The sequence below is a fragment of the Onychostoma macrolepis genome, chromosome 13, assembly GCF_012432095.1.
Source record: "Onychostoma macrolepis isolate SWU-2019 chromosome 13, ASM1243209v1, whole genome shotgun sequence".
Classification (NCBI taxonomy): domain Eukaryota; kingdom Metazoa; phylum Chordata; class Actinopteri; order Cypriniformes; family Cyprinidae; genus Onychostoma; species Onychostoma macrolepis.
This window is the reverse complement of record NC_081167.1, coordinates 14,506,733-14,527,325: the sequence shown is the minus strand read 5'-3', so window position 1 is coordinate 14,527,325 and position 20,593 is coordinate 14,506,733. Positions and strand designations below refer to the sequence as shown.

The following is a 20,593-nucleotide window of genomic DNA, read 5'->3' as shown; positions in this document are numbered from 1 at the left end:
TCGGAAATTCCACCGATACCACAAAAAATTCTGCCATCGGTATCGGCGAGTACTTGAACCCATGTACCGATCCGATACCATTTTTAAACAAGACCTATAGTTATGCGTGCTAGCTTTGCTTAACGCTGCAAATCGGAAATCAATTCTTCGTCGCTGCTCAGAATGCAAACACAGGAAGTTGTGCTGTGTTGCCACACAAGCAACCACTATTTAGAGCAGCGAAGAAGAAATACAAACGTGCTAGCACATTGCCAGTAAGTTAAATCACTCGCATATGCGACTAAATCTTCACCCTGGGCGACTAAATGATGTCTAATATTAGCCACTGGCTAATAAATGATCAGATTTTACTGGGAGGCTATGTATAAGTTTAGCACAGATATATTGTCACTCGCTGAACACTTCAGAGTTTCTCTCTCCGTCAAGCGATCTATTTTTTAGTTCATCTGAATGAATGCGCAGCGCAGCTGTATTTGACGTACCGTAAGCTCTAGTGCGAAGCGTACGACTCGCCGTCGCTTTGCTTTTTTCTCACACGCAGAGAGAGAGAGGGAGAGGGAGCGAGGGAGTCTTACATGTAGCGTGTCAATTCTGCATGGTATGTAAACATTATTCTTTGTTGTATTTTTCTGTCAAAATAACGGAGTTCCTTTGGAATTCTTCAGCTTAACTGCCGGGTTCTCCGGTAGTAGGCGGAGCTAATGCGCAAACGACAATCTCATTGGCTGGCGCTCACCTATTATAGTCCCTGTTTTGATTTCAGCAAATCCGTTCGAGCCAATGCAGACAACGTGATTAATATTCATGAATCCAGCAGCTCGTTAATCCTTAGTGTGTTTTATATTGTTCTTAGTAGAATTCATAGTATGATTATTATCTTATCAGTATTATTGATAGTTTTTCCCCAATTTTACAGAAACACTGAATGACCAAAAAAGCACCACCACCAGTCCTAAATTCAGTTAAAATTACTCGCCAGACTTTCTATCTATGGTGAAGCACACCCTAAAATAATTGTATCAATTCATACAGGGCTAGTAGTACATACAACTGTATAACCAGATACACAACCGGGTATCGGATCAGTACTCAGTATCGGCCGATACCCTGAGCCTAGGTATCGGAATCGGTATCGGGAAGGGAAAAAGGGTATCGGAACATCTCTAATAACAACTCAAGGGATTACCTTTTTCAAGTAAAGAAATGAAGAGAAAAGTACCGTAATTTTCTTATTGTAAGGTAAAATAATATAATATAGGCATTATAAAATATTTGTTTCTCATTTACATTTTCCAGTTTATTATATCCAATTATTATTATCGTTATTGGGCTTTTTTAAACACCAATATGAATATAATTTAGATACCATCACAACTACAAAAGATTTCAATCCACGTTAAAGTCCAGGCACAATTCAAGTTAATGCAAAGATTTTTACTTTGTTCCATTTAGGCACTAAAATGGTTTGCAACTCTTAATTTTGAACTCTCAAAGAGCAATAGGTCTGGTCTACAGCATCTAAACAAAAAATAAATCAATAAATCAAAATCTGAAACCTTTATTTTTAAGAGTGATATGTAAAGTCAGAAAATTGTAATTACCCAGGTGAAAAACAAGTACACTTCCATAATGTACTTTAAGTATTAAGCTTGCGCGCTAATTTTGTACTTAATATATTAAAAATGATCTTTCAGTGCTTCTTAAGATAAACTTAAGATCATCTAAGTGTACTCAACTGTGCTATTTTGAGACACCATGAATATGAACTAAAATGCGCTTTTAACATATTATTTTTGTATTTAAAAAATGTATTTAGTTACCACTTGTAGTACACTTGAATCCATCTTTCATTCACTAGTACACTCAAGTGTACTACAAGTGGTAGCTAAATATATATTTTTAAATACAAAGATAATAGGTTAAAAGTGCATTTTAGTTCATATTCATGGTGTCTCAAAATAGCACAGTTCAGTACACTTAGATGATCTTAAGTTTATCTTAAGAAGCACTAAAGGATCACTTCTAGTATATTAAGTACAAAATTAGTGTGCGAAAATAGAGCACTTTATGGAAGACTATAATAGACTCATTATGGAAGTGCACTTGTTTTTCACCTGGGTAGTTCTACATTTAAAAGGTGTTAACTGTGTGAAGTTGGTTTGACTTCTTATAGCACTCTAAAGCAGAAAACTGTCCAACTCAAAAGGTATCCCAGATTATTAATAATATTCCATAGATCCTAAATAAGAATGATGCAATATTTAATAATTAAAGCTCATGCATGTATGCCAGATAACTTTAATCCTAGGAGAAACTATCTGAACAAAAAAAAAACAACTCACAATAAATGACACACTGTAATGTTTTCTGGTAGTGATATAACCACCAGAGACAGACCGTATGGAGATCACCTCTCTGACAAAGGCTTCTCTCTAGAAGGGCAGTTTGATAATGTGTGTCCAGCACAAACAATTCATAAGGGCCTTCCTGATAATCAAGTTTAAATGAAACGCCAGACAACCCCCTCAACCTGTGAATCAGCACCAGGAGAATGAGGCTTAGATTCAGGAGAGGAGAATTGCGCTTACCCTGCACGGCTATTCAATTAGTCACACCCAATCTTATCCCTGGAGAAACTTCAAGAAAAAAATAAACAGACCGAAAGGCGATGCAATTTTTTTTTTTTTTGTAATCCACAGCTGTGCGGAGAGATAGATAGAGTTAGAAAAAGACATAATATCTTGTGGCATGTAGAAAGAAACCATCTAATGGAGATCAAACCAGGTGAGATTTGCTGGCAAATGGCAGATAAGAGGGGAAACTGGGGGGAAAAACATGCAACTGCTGTTTGTTTTTGAGAGGTGTGCAAACAGGTGAAGAGAAATGAGTTCTAAAAAAAGCACAGCCTAAAAACAGCCTTTGTCAAAAGGTCAGATTAATCTAACAAATCCATGTTTATACCGTAACTATAAATAATAGCTATATCCAAAAGAATCCTTAATAGACTTCAACATGATCACTTATCTTAGTCTACGCTTGTAAAAAGAGCTACACACTCCCACTCTTAAATAATAACCATTCATAATTCATCATCCACTAGATAAAAAAAAGATTGCTCTCTTCAATGCCATAACCTGTGAAGATAACACAAAGCTAATTGAAGCCCCACAGGCTTGCAGATGAAGGACGCTTATATCTCTGCTGGGCTGGCAATCAGCTCAGAACTGATCTGATATTAAACTAACATGCCATTAATACTTGCACCTCTTGACCCCTGCCATGCAACAATCCCTACAGCATCCCTTTTTATTAATAACAAGAGCTATTTAGGCTCAGCATACTGATCTGTTGTTAAAGACCAGAGGAAGACTGGATAATCGTTTGTTTGCCTCTGCCTCTTGACTCAGTGAAGTGAGGGCTAAAAGAGTCTCTGCATGGGTACATGAAGCAGACTATTTCAGCAGACCGCTCTGGGCTTGTTCTCAGGACATCAGTCGGCAGACCCAATCAAAGCTACAACAAAAGTCTTTCAAACGTACTAAACTGACAACTGGAGACTGCGAGTAAATGTCTTGGTAGCTTGAATGTTGAAAAAATGAAAATCTCTACACTGAAAAATATTTGGTGAAGAAAATTTTTCACTCAGAAATTGCCAGTAAAGTTCACAAATAATTACAGAGAAATTGCAACTAACATTAAACATGAAACTTTTCACACTGTTCTTAACCTTGGGTTCTAAAGTCCCACTTTTAACTAGGGGTGCTCCAATTTCAGCCGATCTGAAAAGGCAGTAGAACTAGAGCTGTTAGTGGTGGTAAGTTTTAATTTAGAATGTTTGTGATAACGTAAGAAAAGTAGTTTAAATGTTTTGCCACTTGCTTCAGCAACTGCGTTGTATAACTGTTTTTATACATTATTTCATGTGTAAAGTAAAAAATAAGCTAGTACTATAGTAAAAATGAATCAACCAATTATAACTGGTCAAATAAACAACCCAATTTGCTGGGTAAAATTAACCCCAAATGTGTTTGGTCCTATATTTACCCAGCCCAATTTGGGTTGTTTTTAACCTAGTGTTTTTTAAGGTGTATAAGCAGCATGAAACATGAAACAAGATAACCCATAAGATAATTCAGTGTTTAGAATGATCCAGAGCTAACTATTTCAAGTGTGAAAAGGCCTTTTGTTTTAATTTAAACTTTTAAAAAAAAAGAAAAACATTTTTACAGTGTACTGTATTTTTACAGTGTACTCAGTTCATTTCATTCCAACACTGAAACACTTATTTTAACACAGTCAGTTCAGTATAAAAAAATAAATAAATAAATACATGATTCATATTATTACTGGTGTTGTTATTGCTATTATTATTTCTGCTGTCCTCATGACTATTGGTTTGGAGAACTCTTCATCTCCTCAAGCATTCCTTGAGTGCTTCCTTCATTGCATGGCTCGATCAAGCTGCAGAATTCCCTCCATGTCGACATCCCTCTCTGATTTCCCAGTGCTGCACAGGACCTGACTCAGCTCCCTGAAGATTAAACGGACTGAAAAAAATCAGATCCCCTATATTCTGTTCTGTTCTTTAGTGGAAAGTGACAGACTCAATGGACTGCACTGCAGCAAAAAAAAAAAAAAAAAGCATGTTCCCATTATCTATGCAAAAAAGGGTGCATTTCATATACAAGGCTTTCATCTAACACTAACACGACAATAGGTTCATGCAATTATAAAGTTAAAGACCTAGGTTGCACGTTCAGTTAAACAGTCCTTCCAAAGTTCATTCTGAACTAGTGAGCGAGTAATACTATATGCATGCAATTAAGATACAGGAGTGAAATTAATACCAGCTTTAGGGAGATGAGGCTAAAGAAAAGAGCCTGGTCATTTGAAGTCATTAATCTAATGGGATTCTGGGTTCTTCTCCGGTTCTATTGAAACATAATCCAAGTCTTGTCCCACTTTCCGCTACGCCCAAAAAAAAAAAAAGAAAAGTCTTAGCATGAGAGCCACCCCAAGCCCAACACTCATTTGCAAATTATCTCAGACATTTATAATGTTCTTGGGACAGAACCAAACTCATCTTCAACTCACAATTCAAAGCTAATTGGGTCATAGACTTGGGGACAGAGCGAACTGAGTTATGGGTGATGTCATGGCATATATTTGTCCTGTTTTAAAACTTTTACACCACAGTCTGTACAAGAAACAGAAAGAGAAAAGAGGACAAACAAAAGCTCAAGAGACACAAGTGTAAAAATCAAGCTTTTTACAGTCATTATTAAACTACTTCATCTGTGAGACTACAATCTAATATTTAAAGAAGGCCTCAAGATGGAGAAAATCATTGTATGATCATTAATAAAATATCTCCAAATATTACGTAGGTAAAAAAGGACAAGCCAAGGATTGTGTTAAGTTTGAAAGCAATTTGATAATCCAAGTATCACTGAATCACAAGTCACTGAGATAAATTTCACGTGTTATCCAATCTCAATAATTATATGGTTATAAACTGCTTGACTACTTGATCTACGAGTTTTCAATCCAAAATTGCCTCAGGATGAAGAAAATCATTTTAGGATCATTCATAAAAATGTCTCAAAATTCCTTGTGGGCAAAAAAGGACAAGCCAAGGAGTGTGTCAAGTTTGAAAGCTACTTAAGTATCACTGAATCACTTCAGTTACTGATACACATTTCATTAGTTATCCATTTTTGATTATTAAACATACATAATACATAAAATATTATTTAAAATCTGTTCCTTATTCAATATTCAAAGATCAAAATACATGATACATACTTGTTATATGCTGCACAAACGTACAAGGGTTGTTTTGGAAAGCTGAGACGTCCTATGACATGTTATACATCCAAAATGGTTTTAAACAGCATGTTGCAAATACTTACGTATCTAGCATTCACAGCATTAGAAAAACTAAATATTTTGCACTTTTAAAATTTCCTAAAAAAGTTATTAAAATTACACATTCCCTTATACATGTACATACATTTTTAACTAAAATCTTTAACTAAAAATGTTTAACTAAAAGCAAGACCCAAACATGCATACCAAAACAACCCGTCATGCAGGCACATTACTAAAAACACCCAAACAAGTTCAAAGTACTACAAATCCAAGAGCATATTCTGTTAAGGTTTAGCTAGAGCAACACGCACCGAATTATCATTTTAAAGAGATTTTCAAAAGCAACACAGCTGCGCAGCTGCAGGCTGACACATGAGATACTCTCGCCTCACCTTTAAAAAGAGAACAGAGCATTGACTGAAGCCCATGCAAAATTCATTACTGCCCAAAACGAGTCTCTATGGCATGAGCTGGCAGAGCAGCTCGGATTTTCTATGAACTATGTAAAGGTGCTAATGCAGACTCAATCTGCCCATGAAGTCTTACAGAAACAGATGCATTTAAAAGCAACAAGCACCGCGCTTTGCTTTTGTCCCAGCTGCTCAGAAACTCAGACTTGCATACGCTCACACACACACTTTTAGTCTGTTCCTGCACATTAAGGCTGTGCAAAGAGCAAGAAAGCGCTGATTTATGCATGTATGTATATACTAGCATTACCTAAACACTTGCTGGATGTGTAGATAAAAATCAGTGACTATTCAAAACTTCCACTAAGTTAAACTGCAAAACTCAACTCCACCGCGGCTCAAAGAGTCTTTTCTGCGGCTAGACGAAGTCTTCTGAGCTTGTTACAATCAGCTGAGCTTGGAGAGAGGTAAATGTCACGGTTTTTAATATGCAGCAGTGTATTTGAAAACTAAAATGGGTTTTAAATTAAAACACGTTGAGAAGTCGCTCCTCTGATTTTCCTCTGAACAAGGTTAGCGCGGCTAGCCGTAGCATTTCTTCAGTTCTGAAGAGGCAAAACCGCGCTTGTTTTGAAGAAAACACAACATAAGACTCACCGATATAGCTTTCTTTGATACAGCTATCCGTAAAGGATCCGCAAAGGTTTCATAAGTTTAAAAATGAGAGGTGAACTCAAACTCTCGTTGACAGCATCACTCTCTGAGCCGCCATCTTCACTCGGCTATGATGCTGCTGTTGGCTCGAGACGCTCTACCTACCGAAAACTCTGGAACGAACCAAATCAATCCGACCGATGGGGGGAAACCTCCCTCTACTCACAATTTCACATAACACCAGCTGAAAGTATTTTTTAAAGTGAAGTTTAAGTTGAATGTGTTGAAATGTGCTAACTTAAATTTTGGAGTTATTAGAACAAAATACGTGTGTTAAAATACTTTAAGGGATACATTTGTTGAATTAAAACCCCCGCACTGAGGTCAAATTCGAGAGACTTGTTTCCAACAGAGTGCACCTCCGAGCATTTTTTTTTTTTTCAGGTAGGGGCCCAAACAAGGACCGGTGTGAGATTATCGTGTACTACCTTTACACATTTTTGTTTTTAAAGTACATCCTACATGATTTTTCTGCAAAGTGGTTTGAGCACGCTGTTTACTTATACAGGTTCAGATCAATATACAGATTAGCATTAAAACACAAATCATGTACTAGTGTCATTTGGAAGCAAAACTAACTCCGTGACTGAATAAGCAAAGAATGTCAGTTTGTGGATGTCAGTTCCTCATGTAAACCAACCGGAATCCCCAATAGACCACAACATTTCAGCAGTGTCTATATTTAACCTTCTAGCGCCCCCAGGCGACGAAAACCCCCTCGGTACAATGTTGATTCTCTGCAAGTTGAGGTAAATTTTAATGTGGTGCATTTCTGACACTTGCGAATTTTATCAGATCTGTTCATCCCACTACCGATATAAACTACCGTTCAAACCTTTGGGGTCAGTAAGAGGGAAAAAAATATTACTTTTATTTAGCAAAAATATCAAGAGAGACATTAAAGGCAATTTTGCAAAATATAATTTTTTTTTTAAATTCCCACAAATATTAAGCAGCACAACTGTTGTCCAGAATGTGCACCAAATCAGCATATTAAAATGATTTCTTAAGGATCATGTGACACTGAAGACTGGAGTAACGGCTGCTAAAAATTTAGCTTTGCATCACTGGAATAAATGGCATTTTAAAATATATTAAAATAGAAAACTTTACATGCTACAAAATATTTCATAGTAATATTGTATTTAATATATTTCATAATATTACTGTTTCAACTATTTTTGATCAATTAAATGCAGCCTTAATTATAAGAGATTCCTATAAAAAGAAAAACAAGAACTGACCATCCTCAAACTTTTGAACAGCAGTGTATATAATGGTTAGAACCACAAACAGACACAGATAAACTCTTTTAGTGTTTTGATTTATCTTTATTAAGTAAACTCTACATTTTTAATATTGCTTTGTTCCAATTTAGTTTTTCTCTTTTCCCCCATTTATTCTAGATTACATCCTCTTGCAATCAGCACAGTTTATATATTTATATAGATTTTTTTTTTTGTTTGTTTGTTTTTTTTTCTCCAACCAAGCTACACTTGAAGAATACAAAAATATCACAGTACATTTTCTACTCAGTCACTCTCCACTAGCGAGTTCCAAGCTGGGGCCGATGCTGGAAACACGGGAATCTGGCAGTGACATTTATAGACCACTCAACAAACGTTAGACAGAGGGGAGCAGTTAACCCATTTTAAAATGAGAACAGAAAAACGAGATCGTGTGGTTCGACTAAACCTCAAAAATATTAAATTGCACAGATACCAAAGTCTATTAACGGTATCGGAAACAGCTGGAATTCAAATATAAAAGAACCCAATTTAACAGGAAGCCCGAATTGTTTTTGACTGAACTCACGGCTGATGTCTTAAATTTCTAAAATTAAAGCTGTGTAATCTGGTCCAGCCAGACCTCTCTGTTCCAGCACTCAAGCCACCAACATCTGACCGGAAAAAGAAACTCACAGAGCAGTCAGTAAGAACATTCTTCCATTCCTCATCCTGCTCTCTGCAGACACACCACACTATACAAAATATTAAAAACAAAAGATAAAACAAAAAACATTGAAGAATCCTCACCCGTACTTTGATTATTGTTTCATAATAAATGTCTCTTTTATTCTTTTAACAAAGTTTTGTTTTTATTCTCCTCATGTTTACAATGCCATCCACTATCCAACGTTGAAATCCTTAATGACCGATGGAGGCTCTGTTCTCCAGGGTAGAGGAATGTTGCAGTATGAGTCTGACATTTAGTGGTTTTGTTTAAACGTGAACCAAACATCAACATTGCAAGTGAAAACCTTTGTCCCCATATTAACCATCTAAATGAACTCGGGGGAATCGCAAAGCATAGAAATCAGTGAATGAAAGATGTTAGGACACATAGATAAAACAGAGAGCCATTAAGTTACTCGACTGAACACACTGGAAAAAAAAAAGAGAACAAAAAACAAGATCAGACACAACACTGGGATCAACAACTCGACGAAGGAGGGACCCACTGACTGGAGTAATACACTCGCCCCAGTATCTCTGTACCACTTTCTCATGACTTCAGGGCCTGAAGGACTAAATGTTCGGTCATGTGAGTGGGCTTGTACAGGAAGTCGTCATGGCTACACTTCCTTTCGAGGGGAACGGCGAGAGCTGCGTGTCGGATTGAGCTGTGTTAGTGGTCTGTGGGGACAATAGCTGCAGGAGATTGGGCGGCTCTGTCCCCGCTGGTCTCTAGAGCAGTCAGGGTGAGAAAGTGGCCATCTCCAACGAGATCCGCTGCCATAGTTCTTTAGTCTGTTTGCCCCTCTTCAGGTTCTGCAGCACATCATTGAACTGCATCATGCCAACTGGTGTCAGGCAAAACGCCCCGCGGGCACTTCGGATGATGTTCACAAAGTCGTCGTAGTCCGCGGGAGTCAGATGGATCAGCCTATGATGGATGTACTGGAACAAACATGGACAGTGAATTAGGCTGGTAAGACATCTCTATTTTATTTATATTTTGGTAACTGTTAAGTTTAAAAATTAGTTGAGGAATAAATATTTATGTTTTATGTATAAAATATGTTTTAATGCATCTAAAGTAGAGCCATCAGGGCAGCATGTCAAATGTACCATGAATTTTTTATTTTTTTGCAATTATAAATTGCAGTTAGCAAGCCGTTAATAATGTCACATTTCTGATTGAAACGTAAAAGGGACAGCGATGGAGAAAATGTAATATATGTGGTAAAATTATGTTAATGCTTTTGCGGTTGCTCACAAAACTGTTGCCCAGATAAACTGTAAATATATTTCTTATTTAAATAAATGCTGTTCTTCCCATTCATCAAATAATCCTGAAAAAAAAAAAAAAAAAAAACTAAAAATTTTTTTCCAACACTGACAATACAAATGATACAAAAGAATAAAAGAAAACCTTTGGTACAAAGTTTCTCGGGGAACGCAAAAGTTGTAATGATGGAAAAATTGGGCTGGAAGGGAAAAAAAATTATTTCTATACTTTTGCATTTCCTTGAGAAAATTAGTGTTTGCTCATAAAACGTTTCTTGGAGGAACTTGAAAGTTTTGCAAGCAATTCAAAAATGCTGAAATATAATTTTTCCTCCCATCTCATATTTTTTGCATCACCAAGACATCCCTTAAAGGTTTCATAGAAACAGGATATTCAAGGGGGGGGGAAAAATGACAGTTTTAAAAGAACAACATATTACATTTTAAAAATCACAAAGAATATTTTTGTTGTTGGAATGAATTGGAAAAACAAGAAGCTTTAAAGAGATGAAAGCTGGACGAAAGATAATTTAACAAAGATAAGTTACTTCAACTGCAGATAACAAATTAATATGGTTTAGTGTTTGTATTGTTGCTAGGCCCATTTTTTATGGAGTGATGGACTACTTTTCTTAGCAGAAACTTTAAGCTAATCTACAAGATAAAACAATTTAACTAACTTGAATCAATATTTCATATTCATGCATTTCGTTTGCAAGTTGAAGAATATACAAGAATATTTAATAAACAAACAAATAATACATGGCGCTTTGCTCTGGGGTTTTGAGTTCAGTTTAGTTTCTAGCTCTAAATGTGTTTACTCATGGTTCAACAACATTTCATTACAGTCATGCCTTTTCGATCTTCCTGTGGTTAAACATGTGTGACATGATACATTCAGAAATATTCTTGCTACTTGATGGCTCTAACCTGAACCAGTTTTAATAAAATGTAAACAGGTTATGAAGCGTCAAGTCCCCGGATGTTTATAGGGACATGCAGCATATGGAGCGCATTTCCCACCAGCGACGTACGAAATGACTCAGTGACAATCTGGGTAGGTTTCTGCTCGAGTACAGCCTCTCGGTCCCTCATCTCATTATCCACGCATGGAGAGAGTGGATTAGAGCTGGCACTGTCTCCCTTTCACATTTACCCAACATTCATTTGCAAAGATTTACAGTGGCAGACATATGGTAGAGTCTCCCCATGATCTGGGCATTTTAAAGTGCAAGGCCACTACAAGAGCGGCCACTTGCGCAGACATGTGCGTCGTTTGCCCATGCAACAACTTGAAACCCCTTTGAAATGGCAACATAAAGCCTCTGAGCCGGCTAGCAGGTAACTGCAAGAGCGTGTCTGTGTGTGCGAGGGAGAGATAGTGCGCACTTCTTCTCTAGGAAGCCGCTCTTGGCTTTGGGCTGTCACAGTGTGTTTGATGCTCTCTCATCAGTATGCTCCATCCTGTGAACAGACTCAGGCTTCCCTCTCTAGCTTTAACACTCCAGAATTGTTCATGCACAATTTATATTCAGCGTGGGCGACAATGCCGTCACAATCCAGCCTCGGCACCACTCGAATGCTCTAAAACCCTACTCAAATTCTCTACTTGAAACTTGAAGCTAAGTTTAACGAATATGAACTTTGAGATGGCTGCATCGCATTCAATACAAAATGTCAGCTGTGACGGATGATCTCATGTGTTCGAGTGTAATTTTAACTGCTTCTGTCAGTGGAAGAATAAATGTTGCTCCTGGTGGATCATCGTCATCATCAGGGTACGGATTTATTTCTGCATTTCATCCAATTAGGGATGTTATTAGTAATAATGTCAGAGTGATTAGTTCCCCAGGCTGAATCTTAGGGATTTGTGAGGCTGTACCTGTAAGTAGGCCTGCTGGCAGCGCTGCACAAGCTGATGGAAGGCAGGAGTGCGGAGGTGTGCGTGGATATGTGCAGGGTTTAACCTCTGCAGAGCCTCCATAATGATCTCCTGCAGGACAAACGGACTAAGAACACCTTTCGCTGCCCCCACACAAAACTGGTACACATGGTTCACACCTGAGGAGAGAAGAACAAGGAAACATTCTGAAATGAATCACTAATATATTGTGTTCTTTTTAAATCCTGCTAATCCTTAAGTTTTTTTAAATTGAATTAGAATTCATGATTCTGATTATTTAAATCAGTGCAAAAAGCACTGTCAATATACAACCATTCTTTTTCTTGCCCATCAGTGCATTTCTTTGCATTTTCTATTTACATTTTCCTTTTCCCCCACATACATAAAATACAATGAAAGTCAAAGACAGAAGATCTTGGGATCAGAGCTATAGCAGAACACCTCAGTAATTTTAAGAAAGACCATCTTTATGAACAATTTATTCATAAATCAAACCCAGACCACATGTTTTATAGTGGTAAAGTAATTTGCATTCATTGTATGGTGAAATGAAATGTAATTATCATCGAAGCTTAGCAAGTGAAATATCACCCACAGGTTAAACACATTAAGTGGTAAAAATGTTAATGCAAACAACTGTGGAGGATTGCATCTTTACAGATTACATCCATAAAATGTGAGGCAAGATGTTTTATAATATAATAAACCTTATATTTTTGTATTACATTTATATGTCCTGTGCATTTTGAGAAAATATAGAACAGAAGGGCCCAAAGTTTTTACTACAAGGGGTCAAAATTAAAACCCGACTGAAGGCCGTGTATGCAAATACAATCAAATGAAATTTTTAAATAAAATTAAATAATATTCTCTACATTTCAGTGCAAAAATAAAACCGAAAATGTTCAAACAAAAAGATAAATTAGAAATGAAGATGTGCTTCAACTTCCAAAAAAAAAAAAAAAAAAAAAAAAGGCCTGTTATCTTGGAACTGAAAGCCTTAACATTACATGAAAGCATAATGCCATTAAATATTCTGATCAATCAATAGCCCTGTAATTTTATTTGTCAATTTGCAAATTTAAGTGCGCTGACATTTAGTATTAAAAAGAAAATTGGATGTTTCCCCACACTTGTTTGTGTTTGTAATATTCCAGAACAGAGCAAGTGGAAAATCTGGAACAAAAAATGGGATTTTTGAAAGTCAGAGGGTTGGCGGAGTGATGAAGGAAGGGAAACTGCAGTTAGTTTACTTACATTTTAAACCGTATTTGCTATTACAGACTGTGTAAGTAATTAACCCAGAAAATTGTTTTAAAGGAAACATGTGGAGGTCTGTGTCAATAACATCTGCTTAAGCTATTCATCCATTCCAGTGGGGATAATTAGCAAAGCAACAAGAAATAAACTAGCCATTTCAGAAAATGCCTAACCTGAACATGGCAAAATATTGTCTATTTCTACATTTTCAATTGTAACATTTAGGCCCATGAAAACTGGCAACATGCTGTGATCAGCATGGGATAAAGCTCAGAGTAAGAGGAAAGACATCAGGATGTCAATAACTCTGCTGGAGACTCACTGTAGAATCACCTCTCCGCTCTTGTCCTCTGAAGGCAAGGTAAACTGCCAACACATCATTTACAGTCTACTTCCAGCTATTGCAGCAGGTAGCAGGAAATGGACTTTAGAAAACTTGTTTTTCCTAGAAGACATATTACAAAGATATGTGTGCATACCAAGACGCGCAGCCAGGCCCAACAGCCATTTGACGTCTTCGGTGTACGGGGGGCTACGGGAAAAGTTGTTTGGATGATCGTTGTGGGCCCTCCTTCCCAACATCTCCAAGGCCAGCATGCCTAAATGAGGACAGGAAGATTTCACCATCAACACTCTGTTCTGTACGACACTGTACTGTATCATGTATTGAATTGACACATGCACCCAACGTCCTACTCTCCAGGACTTATGAGTACTGAAATAACTGAAATCATGCCTTAATTAATATTTCTCACTGTGAGAGTTCTTTGTCAGTCCTGCAACATGGACTCAACCGATCTCTCCCTCACCTCTCTTGATAATTAATCACCACAATTCAGGACCAGATGGATCCTAATGGGTGCAAAACAGCAACATAAGGACAGGCAAGCCATGCCCTAAAGGTTCTATGTAATTAGAAATCAGGCGTCCTTACCGACTCTGTAGGCCGAGTGGAGGTAGTGCAGGCCCTGCTGGCTGATTGGTTGACTGTGCTGCTCGTCTTCCACAGGGAAGGGTGCGCTGACCAATGAGGCAGGCTGGGATGAGAGTCCTGGAAGAGAAGCCCCCTGAATAGCCTGGATGGCAGAGCCTGAGTGTACTCCTCCTGCTGGGCAAAAAAAAATGTGAGAGGATGTTCACAGTATTTTTCTAGAAATTTGCAAACTGCCTGATAGCTTGGCTTTCCAACAATCTCTGGTTAACTGGCAAGAACAGTAACAAACTCCTCTCTACACTGAACTAAAGGTGCACCAAATAATCATTTCACTGGCCTTGAATTTTGTATTCACACCTATAGGAGGTGTGATATTTTCGTTACCAGTGCCATTGCAGAGCTTTGCAAACAAATATAAAAATCTCTTTTCTGCACTTCACCTCTGCTTTAGCTTGTTTAATAAGCTACCTTTCTGAAAGTGACTTAAAATGAGATACATTAGCAATTTGCCAGAGGCAACAATATTCATAGTATACAATGACAAATTGCTTATGTATCTCATTTTAAGTCACTTTTGCTAGCTAAATGAAAAATGTAATATTTATACATGTAATATCTGTCATCCATAAATATTGTTCTACAACCGAAAGTGTCTGATCATTAGGAGTGGGAATCTTGGGCATCTCACAATTAGATCCAATTTTGATTCAAGGAGTCACAAGCCAATACTAAAACAATTCCTGATGAATTTTAATATCTTCTCACTGATTATTCTATCATGCCAAGGTAATTTCGAGACATCAAGTCTCTTAGACTGCGACCTGTCCTATGACAGAAGGCTCTATTATCAAGATTCAGAGGAAATTACAAAATCCACACTAAAGCTAACTTTTTTTGGTGGTGGTTATTGCATGTTGTCTTTGTAAGGCTGTATTGTCATTTTGAAAAAGCAAATACACTGAGGCCATTTACATTCCTTATGAATGAGCTATGAACAAAACATAAAATTAAATAAATGATTCTTTTGTTGGAACATTGTTCAAAAATACAACATTCACACCTGTATGGATTTCATATGACTCTTGTTTGCAGTATTCAAGATGTGAGCAGCCATTCACTGTTAATGCATTGAGCCGAAATAGTGACATAGGATTTGTCCATCTTGAATGACTAATTATTTAGTAAATGGGCACCTAGCCAATTGTCTCACAACGATATACTTCAATAAACAACATTTTCTGTATTTGTTTCAAAAGCAACCGAAGACAATTCTTAAGTGTTTCTAAGGCTTTCCAAAAGAGGAAAAAAAAATATTGAAAGACTGATTACGGTGGTCAGAAGACAGAAAGATGTCAAATTTGCCATCGCTTCTTCAACCGTTGTATTAGAAATACACACACACAGCAGTGTTAACTACTTTTACAAAATTTCAAGGTAATATAACAAGGTATTGTCTTACAATGTATATTAATTTATTTTAAAAATGTGAATATAAAAAGAAACTGTGGAAACATCACAGTCTGTGAAAGTGGTCTATTAGTTTAACATTTTTGTGGATTGATACCAAATCTTCAAAGAAAGATGCACTAATGAACTGTTTTTGCCCCCACTCAACTCTACCAAAAACAGGAGGCTTTCTGAGATAAAATTAGTTGAGTTGGTCATATGATTTCAACATAGCAGCCACTTTGAAGAACCACCCTTACATAGAATAAATCAGCTATTTAAAGGCCTGATTTGACTCATGCAAGTATAAATCATTTCAAATACATCAGATGAAAGTACTATTAATTTCTGGCACATTGCTTTAAAAGTCAAAATCCTGCATTTATTCAACCTTCATCTAAATAACATTTGATAATATGCCCAAAAAGTTGTCTTCATGTTCAAGATGGAATTGAAACCTAACTTCTTGTTCTTACCTGCCACAGTAGTGCTAAGAGGCAGGGCTGCCTCTGCGGTATGGTACGGGTGGACAGCGATCTGAGTCATGGACGGCACTGGGACTCCAGGGAAAGTGACAGCAGTCGCCGCCATAGGAGGATGAGGGCCAGTAGCCACAGAGAATGGGTACTGAGCACCAATAAAAGCAGGGTGCATTCCCTGAGAAGACAAACAGACGCTCTTAAAACCAGGTTGATACGTCTTCCTCAAGTCATATACCTGCCGTTGAAAAATTAAAAAAAAAACACAAAATTAAGTTAATCCAAGGGAACAGTTGTAAAGATCATCATACACACATAAACTGTCAGGAGTCTCTTTCCATTTATATACTGCCAGGAATGTGACACTATGCATCAATGACTGCCAAGTAAGAGTCTGCATTAGTTCTTAAATTTAGTATTTATCACCTTCAGTTAAATGCAGACAAATAATATCACAGACTAAAATAAAATGCTGCGCACAGATAACTGAAACCCATAAATCATAATCACAAAGAAAGAAAGAGAGCTCATACTTGTGGGTAGGCCGCCCCAGACACGGGGAAGACAGCAGGACGGGGAACGTGCTGAAGGGGGTGGCCCAAATACTGCGGGGTGCAGACGGTGGGCAGATGGGTTTGGATGGTGGTGTAGGGATGCAGGCCTTGCGTGTGTGCCATGGCTGAGCCCGGCAGCGCATGTGACTGATAGATAGTGGAGCCGACAGAAATGACAGGAACTACAGCGGCTGCCGTCACTGTTGTAGTTACAGCTGCGACACCTGAAGTGTCCAAGACTCCCGTGTTATCCAGGATACCACAGACTCCCTCGGGTGGTGTTCTTCCTGCTCCGCCATTGGCTCCACAGCGGCCAGACCCCTCTCGCTGGGCCCCAGAGCCTCCACCCACTGTTTGCTCATACAGCCAATACCACTGATGAGCCACCTCAAACAAGACTTCAGGATAAACACCACCTCCCTTTGCAGCCTCCTCAACTGCCATGCAAGCTTTCTCCAGCATCACATTATCCTTATAAAAAGAACAAAATAGAAAAGTGTTCTTTAAAAGGCAACAAGAAGATGATTATGATATTATTAGAGTAAAAATGTGTGGATTATGATGTACAATGAAAGTAGGCTGTGCCGGACAATACCTGCTCCTTGCACTGCACCAGGGCTCTCTGAATCTCGTTGGGGTTGAGGGCGTGAGCGTGAGGCAAGCAGCTCAAGGCCAGCTCTGCCGCAGCACGCACCATGTTGGGATCCCGTGCTCGTGATGCACGGTCTGCGAGTGACGCCACCTCCGGAGGTGTGAGGTGCCCATCCCAGCATTCCACAAGGATGTTGAGGGCAGCACTCCCAATCTCCATGGCCTGGCCTGTGAAAACAAGACATAAGAATTTAAAACCAAACAAAAGGCAGGGTTGCCCACCTATTTTCTAACATACTGTATTAACTGCATTATCCATCTATATCCATGCATCCATATATATCCATCCATTTTTCCCCATATTTTCAAGATCAAAGAAACAAGTGGCAAATCAACTATTACTCAAAACCTCACAGGGTACTATAATTGATGTAGTGACAGAATATAAATATCTCGGTTTTATGTTTGATGACTCCTTATCTTTTAAATCCCATATTAATCAACTAAGGACAAAACTAAAGGTAAAGCTTTGGTTCTATTATAGATATAAACCCTGCTTCTCATTCGAGGCAAGAAGATTGGTTTCTGCCACATTTATGCCAGTCCTTGATTATGGAGACATTCTGTATAAATCGGCGTCTACCAAACTTTTAGGTTCTCTGGACACTTTGTATTATTATGCGCTCAGGATTATATTAAATTGTAATGTTAGTACCCATCATTGTGATTTGTATAATAGAGTTGGTTGGACGTTGTCATCAACACGCAGACGTAATCACTTGTACCTGTTTATTTATAAATCCATCTTGGGTTTACTGCCTCCATGTCTTTGTTCCCTCACCCAGCTTAAAGCTCCTGGAGCTTATTCTCTGCGCTCACAGGACTTGTACATTCTTTCGGTTCCATTTGCACGAACTGAACTTGAAAAACAAGCTTTTCAGTTTGCAGCGCCCAATGATTGGAACTTTTTACAACACAACTTGAAGTTGCAGACCTTAGTGTTAATGAACACTTTTAGATTCTTGATTAATGAGCTGATAAAGGAAGAACTAATTTGTAAATGTTTTTAACACAAAGTTTTGTGTTCTTATGAAATGTAGCGCTGCATCTTGGCCAGGTCACTTCTGTAAAAGATTTTTAATCTCAGTTTTACCTGGTTAAATAAACCAGGTAAATATAATATAAGTAAATATATATATACACAAATACATCTATCCAACACGTGACCCTGGACCACAAAACCAGTCATAAGGGTCAATTTTTTGAAATTGAGATTTATACATCACCTGAAAGCTGAATAAATAAGCTTTCCATTGATGTATTTGTTAGGATAGGACAACATTTGCCTGAGATACAATTATTTGTATCTAGTATTTGTAGTAGCACACTCTCCTCCTCTATGCGCACTAGTCACTTTTCACACACACTGCTGTGTGTATACAGGTGCTGGTCATATAATTAGAATATCATCAAAAAGTTGATTTATTTCACTAATTCCATTCAAAAAGTGAAACTTGTATATTATATTCATTCATTACACACAGACTGATATATTTCAAATGTTTATTTATTTTAATTTTGATGATTAGAGCTTACAGCTCATGAAAGTCAAAAATCAGTATCTCAAAATATCAGAACATTTACATTTGAGTTTGAATAAATGACCATCCCTACAGTATAAATTCTGGGTATCTCTTGTTCTTTGAAACCACAATAATGGGGAAGACTGCTGACTTGGCAATGATCCAGAAGACGAACATTGACACCCTCCACAAAGAGGGTAAGTCACAGAAGGTCATTACTGAAAGGTGTGGCTGTTTACAGAGTGCTGTATCAAAGCATATTAAATGCAAAGTTGACTGGAAGGAAGAATTTGGGTAGGAAAAGGTGCACAAGCAACAGGGATGACCGCAAGCTTGAGAATACAGTCAAGCAAAGACGATTCAAACACTTGGGAGAGCTTCACAAGGAGAGAACTGAAGCTGGAGTCAGTGCATCAAGAGTCACCACGCTCAGACATCTTCAGGAAAAGGGCTACCAAGCCACTTCTGAACCAGAGACAACGTCAGAAGCATCTTAACTGGGCTGTGGAGAAAAGAACTGGACTGTTGCTCAGTGGTCCAAAGTCCTCTTTTCAGATGAAAGTAAATTTTACATTTCATTTGGAAATCAAGGTCCCAGAGTCTGAAGGAAGAGTGGAGAGGCACAGAATCCATGTTGCTTGAAGTCCAGTGTGAAGTTTCCACAGTCAGTGATGATTTGGGCTGCCATGTCATCTGCTGGTGTTGGTCCACTGTGTTTTCTGATGTCCACAGTCAACGCAGCCATCTACCAGGAAGTTTTACAGCACTTCATGCTTCCTTCTGTTGACAAGCTTTATGGAGATGCTGATTTCATTTTCCAGCAGGACTTGGCACCTGCCCACACTGCCAAAGGTACCAAAAGCTGGTTCAATGACCATAGTGTTACTGTGCTTGATTGGCCAGCAAACTCGCCTGACCTGAACCCCATAGAGAATCTATGGGGTATTGTCAAGAGGAAGATGAGAGACACCAGACCCAACAATGCAGATGAGCTGAAGGCCACTATCAGAGCAACCTGGGCTCTCATAACACCTGAGCAGTGCCACAGACTGATCGACTCCATGCCACGCCGCATTTCTGCAGTAATTCAGGCAAAAGGAGCCCCAACTAAATATTGAGTGCTGTACATGCTCATACTTTTCATTTTCATATTTTTCAGTTGGCCAAGATTTCTAAAAATCCTCTCTTTGTATTGGTCTTAAGTAATATTCTAATATTTTGAGATACTGATTTTTGACTTTCATGAGCTGTAAGCTCTAATCATCAAAATTAAAAGAAATAAACATTTGAAATATATCAGTCTGTATGTAATGAATATAATATACAAGTTTCACTTTTTGAATGGAATTAGTGAAATAAATCAACTTTATGATATTCTAATTATATGACCAGCACCTGTACATTTCCCACAAAAAGACTCAGTAATATACGTATGTTTACATGCTCATGCACTACAAATCATCCTGCACTGTTCCCCAGCCAGATGCTGACTCACAATGTTTATCTTCGCACATGTACAGTATTTATCTGAAGCACTCGTATAGTTTGTATTTTTTAGTTTATGTATAGGTAAAACATTTTTTTATATATAGTATATTTATAGTCAAATCTATCAGTA

The 20,593-nt window shown here is 37.9% G+C and overlaps 2 protein-coding genes across 15 annotated transcripts in view; both read right to left on the bottom strand.

The window, feature by feature from the left end:
• Nucleotides 1-7,094, bottom strand: part of ndst2a (N-deacetylase/N-sulfotransferase (heparan glucosaminyl) 2a) — a 140,384-nt gene extending 133,290 nt beyond the window's left edge. For 7 of the 9 annotated variants that reach the window (XM_058796232.1, XM_058796236.1, XM_058796231.1 and 4 more), the window contains exon 1: nt 6,939-7,094. The gene's annotated coding sequence lies outside the window, so the exon portion shown is untranslated. The remainder of the gene's footprint in view (nt 1-6,938) is intronic. The other 2 variants (XM_058796238.1, XM_058796241.1) reach the window with 1 other exon arrangement.
• Nucleotides 7,095-8,311: 1,217 nt separating this feature from the next.
• Nucleotides 8,312-20,593, bottom strand: part of zswim8 (zinc finger, SWIM-type containing 8) — a 34,050-nt gene continuing 21,768 nt past the window's right edge. The window contains exons 20-26 of one of the 6 annotated variants that reach the window (XM_058795354.1): nt 17,397-17,620; nt 16,781-17,272; nt 16,245-16,485; nt 14,323-14,496; nt 13,868-13,987; nt 12,108-12,286; nt 8,312-9,895 (exon numbers count right to left, since the gene is read on the bottom strand). In XM_058795354.1, the coding sequence (XP_058651337.1) occupies nt 9,692-9,895; nt 12,108-12,286; nt 13,868-13,987; nt 14,323-14,496; nt 16,245-16,485; nt 16,781-17,272; nt 17,397-17,620 (1,634 nt within the window). In that variant the 3' untranslated portion in view covers nt 8,312-9,691. Of the gene's footprint in view, nt 9,896-12,107; nt 12,287-13,867; nt 13,988-14,143; nt 14,241-14,322; nt 14,497-16,244; nt 16,486-16,780; nt 17,273-17,396; nt 17,621-20,593 lie in introns of those variants that run through there. The other 5 variants (XM_058795355.1, XM_058795357.1, XM_058795358.1 and 2 more) reach the window with 5 other exon arrangements.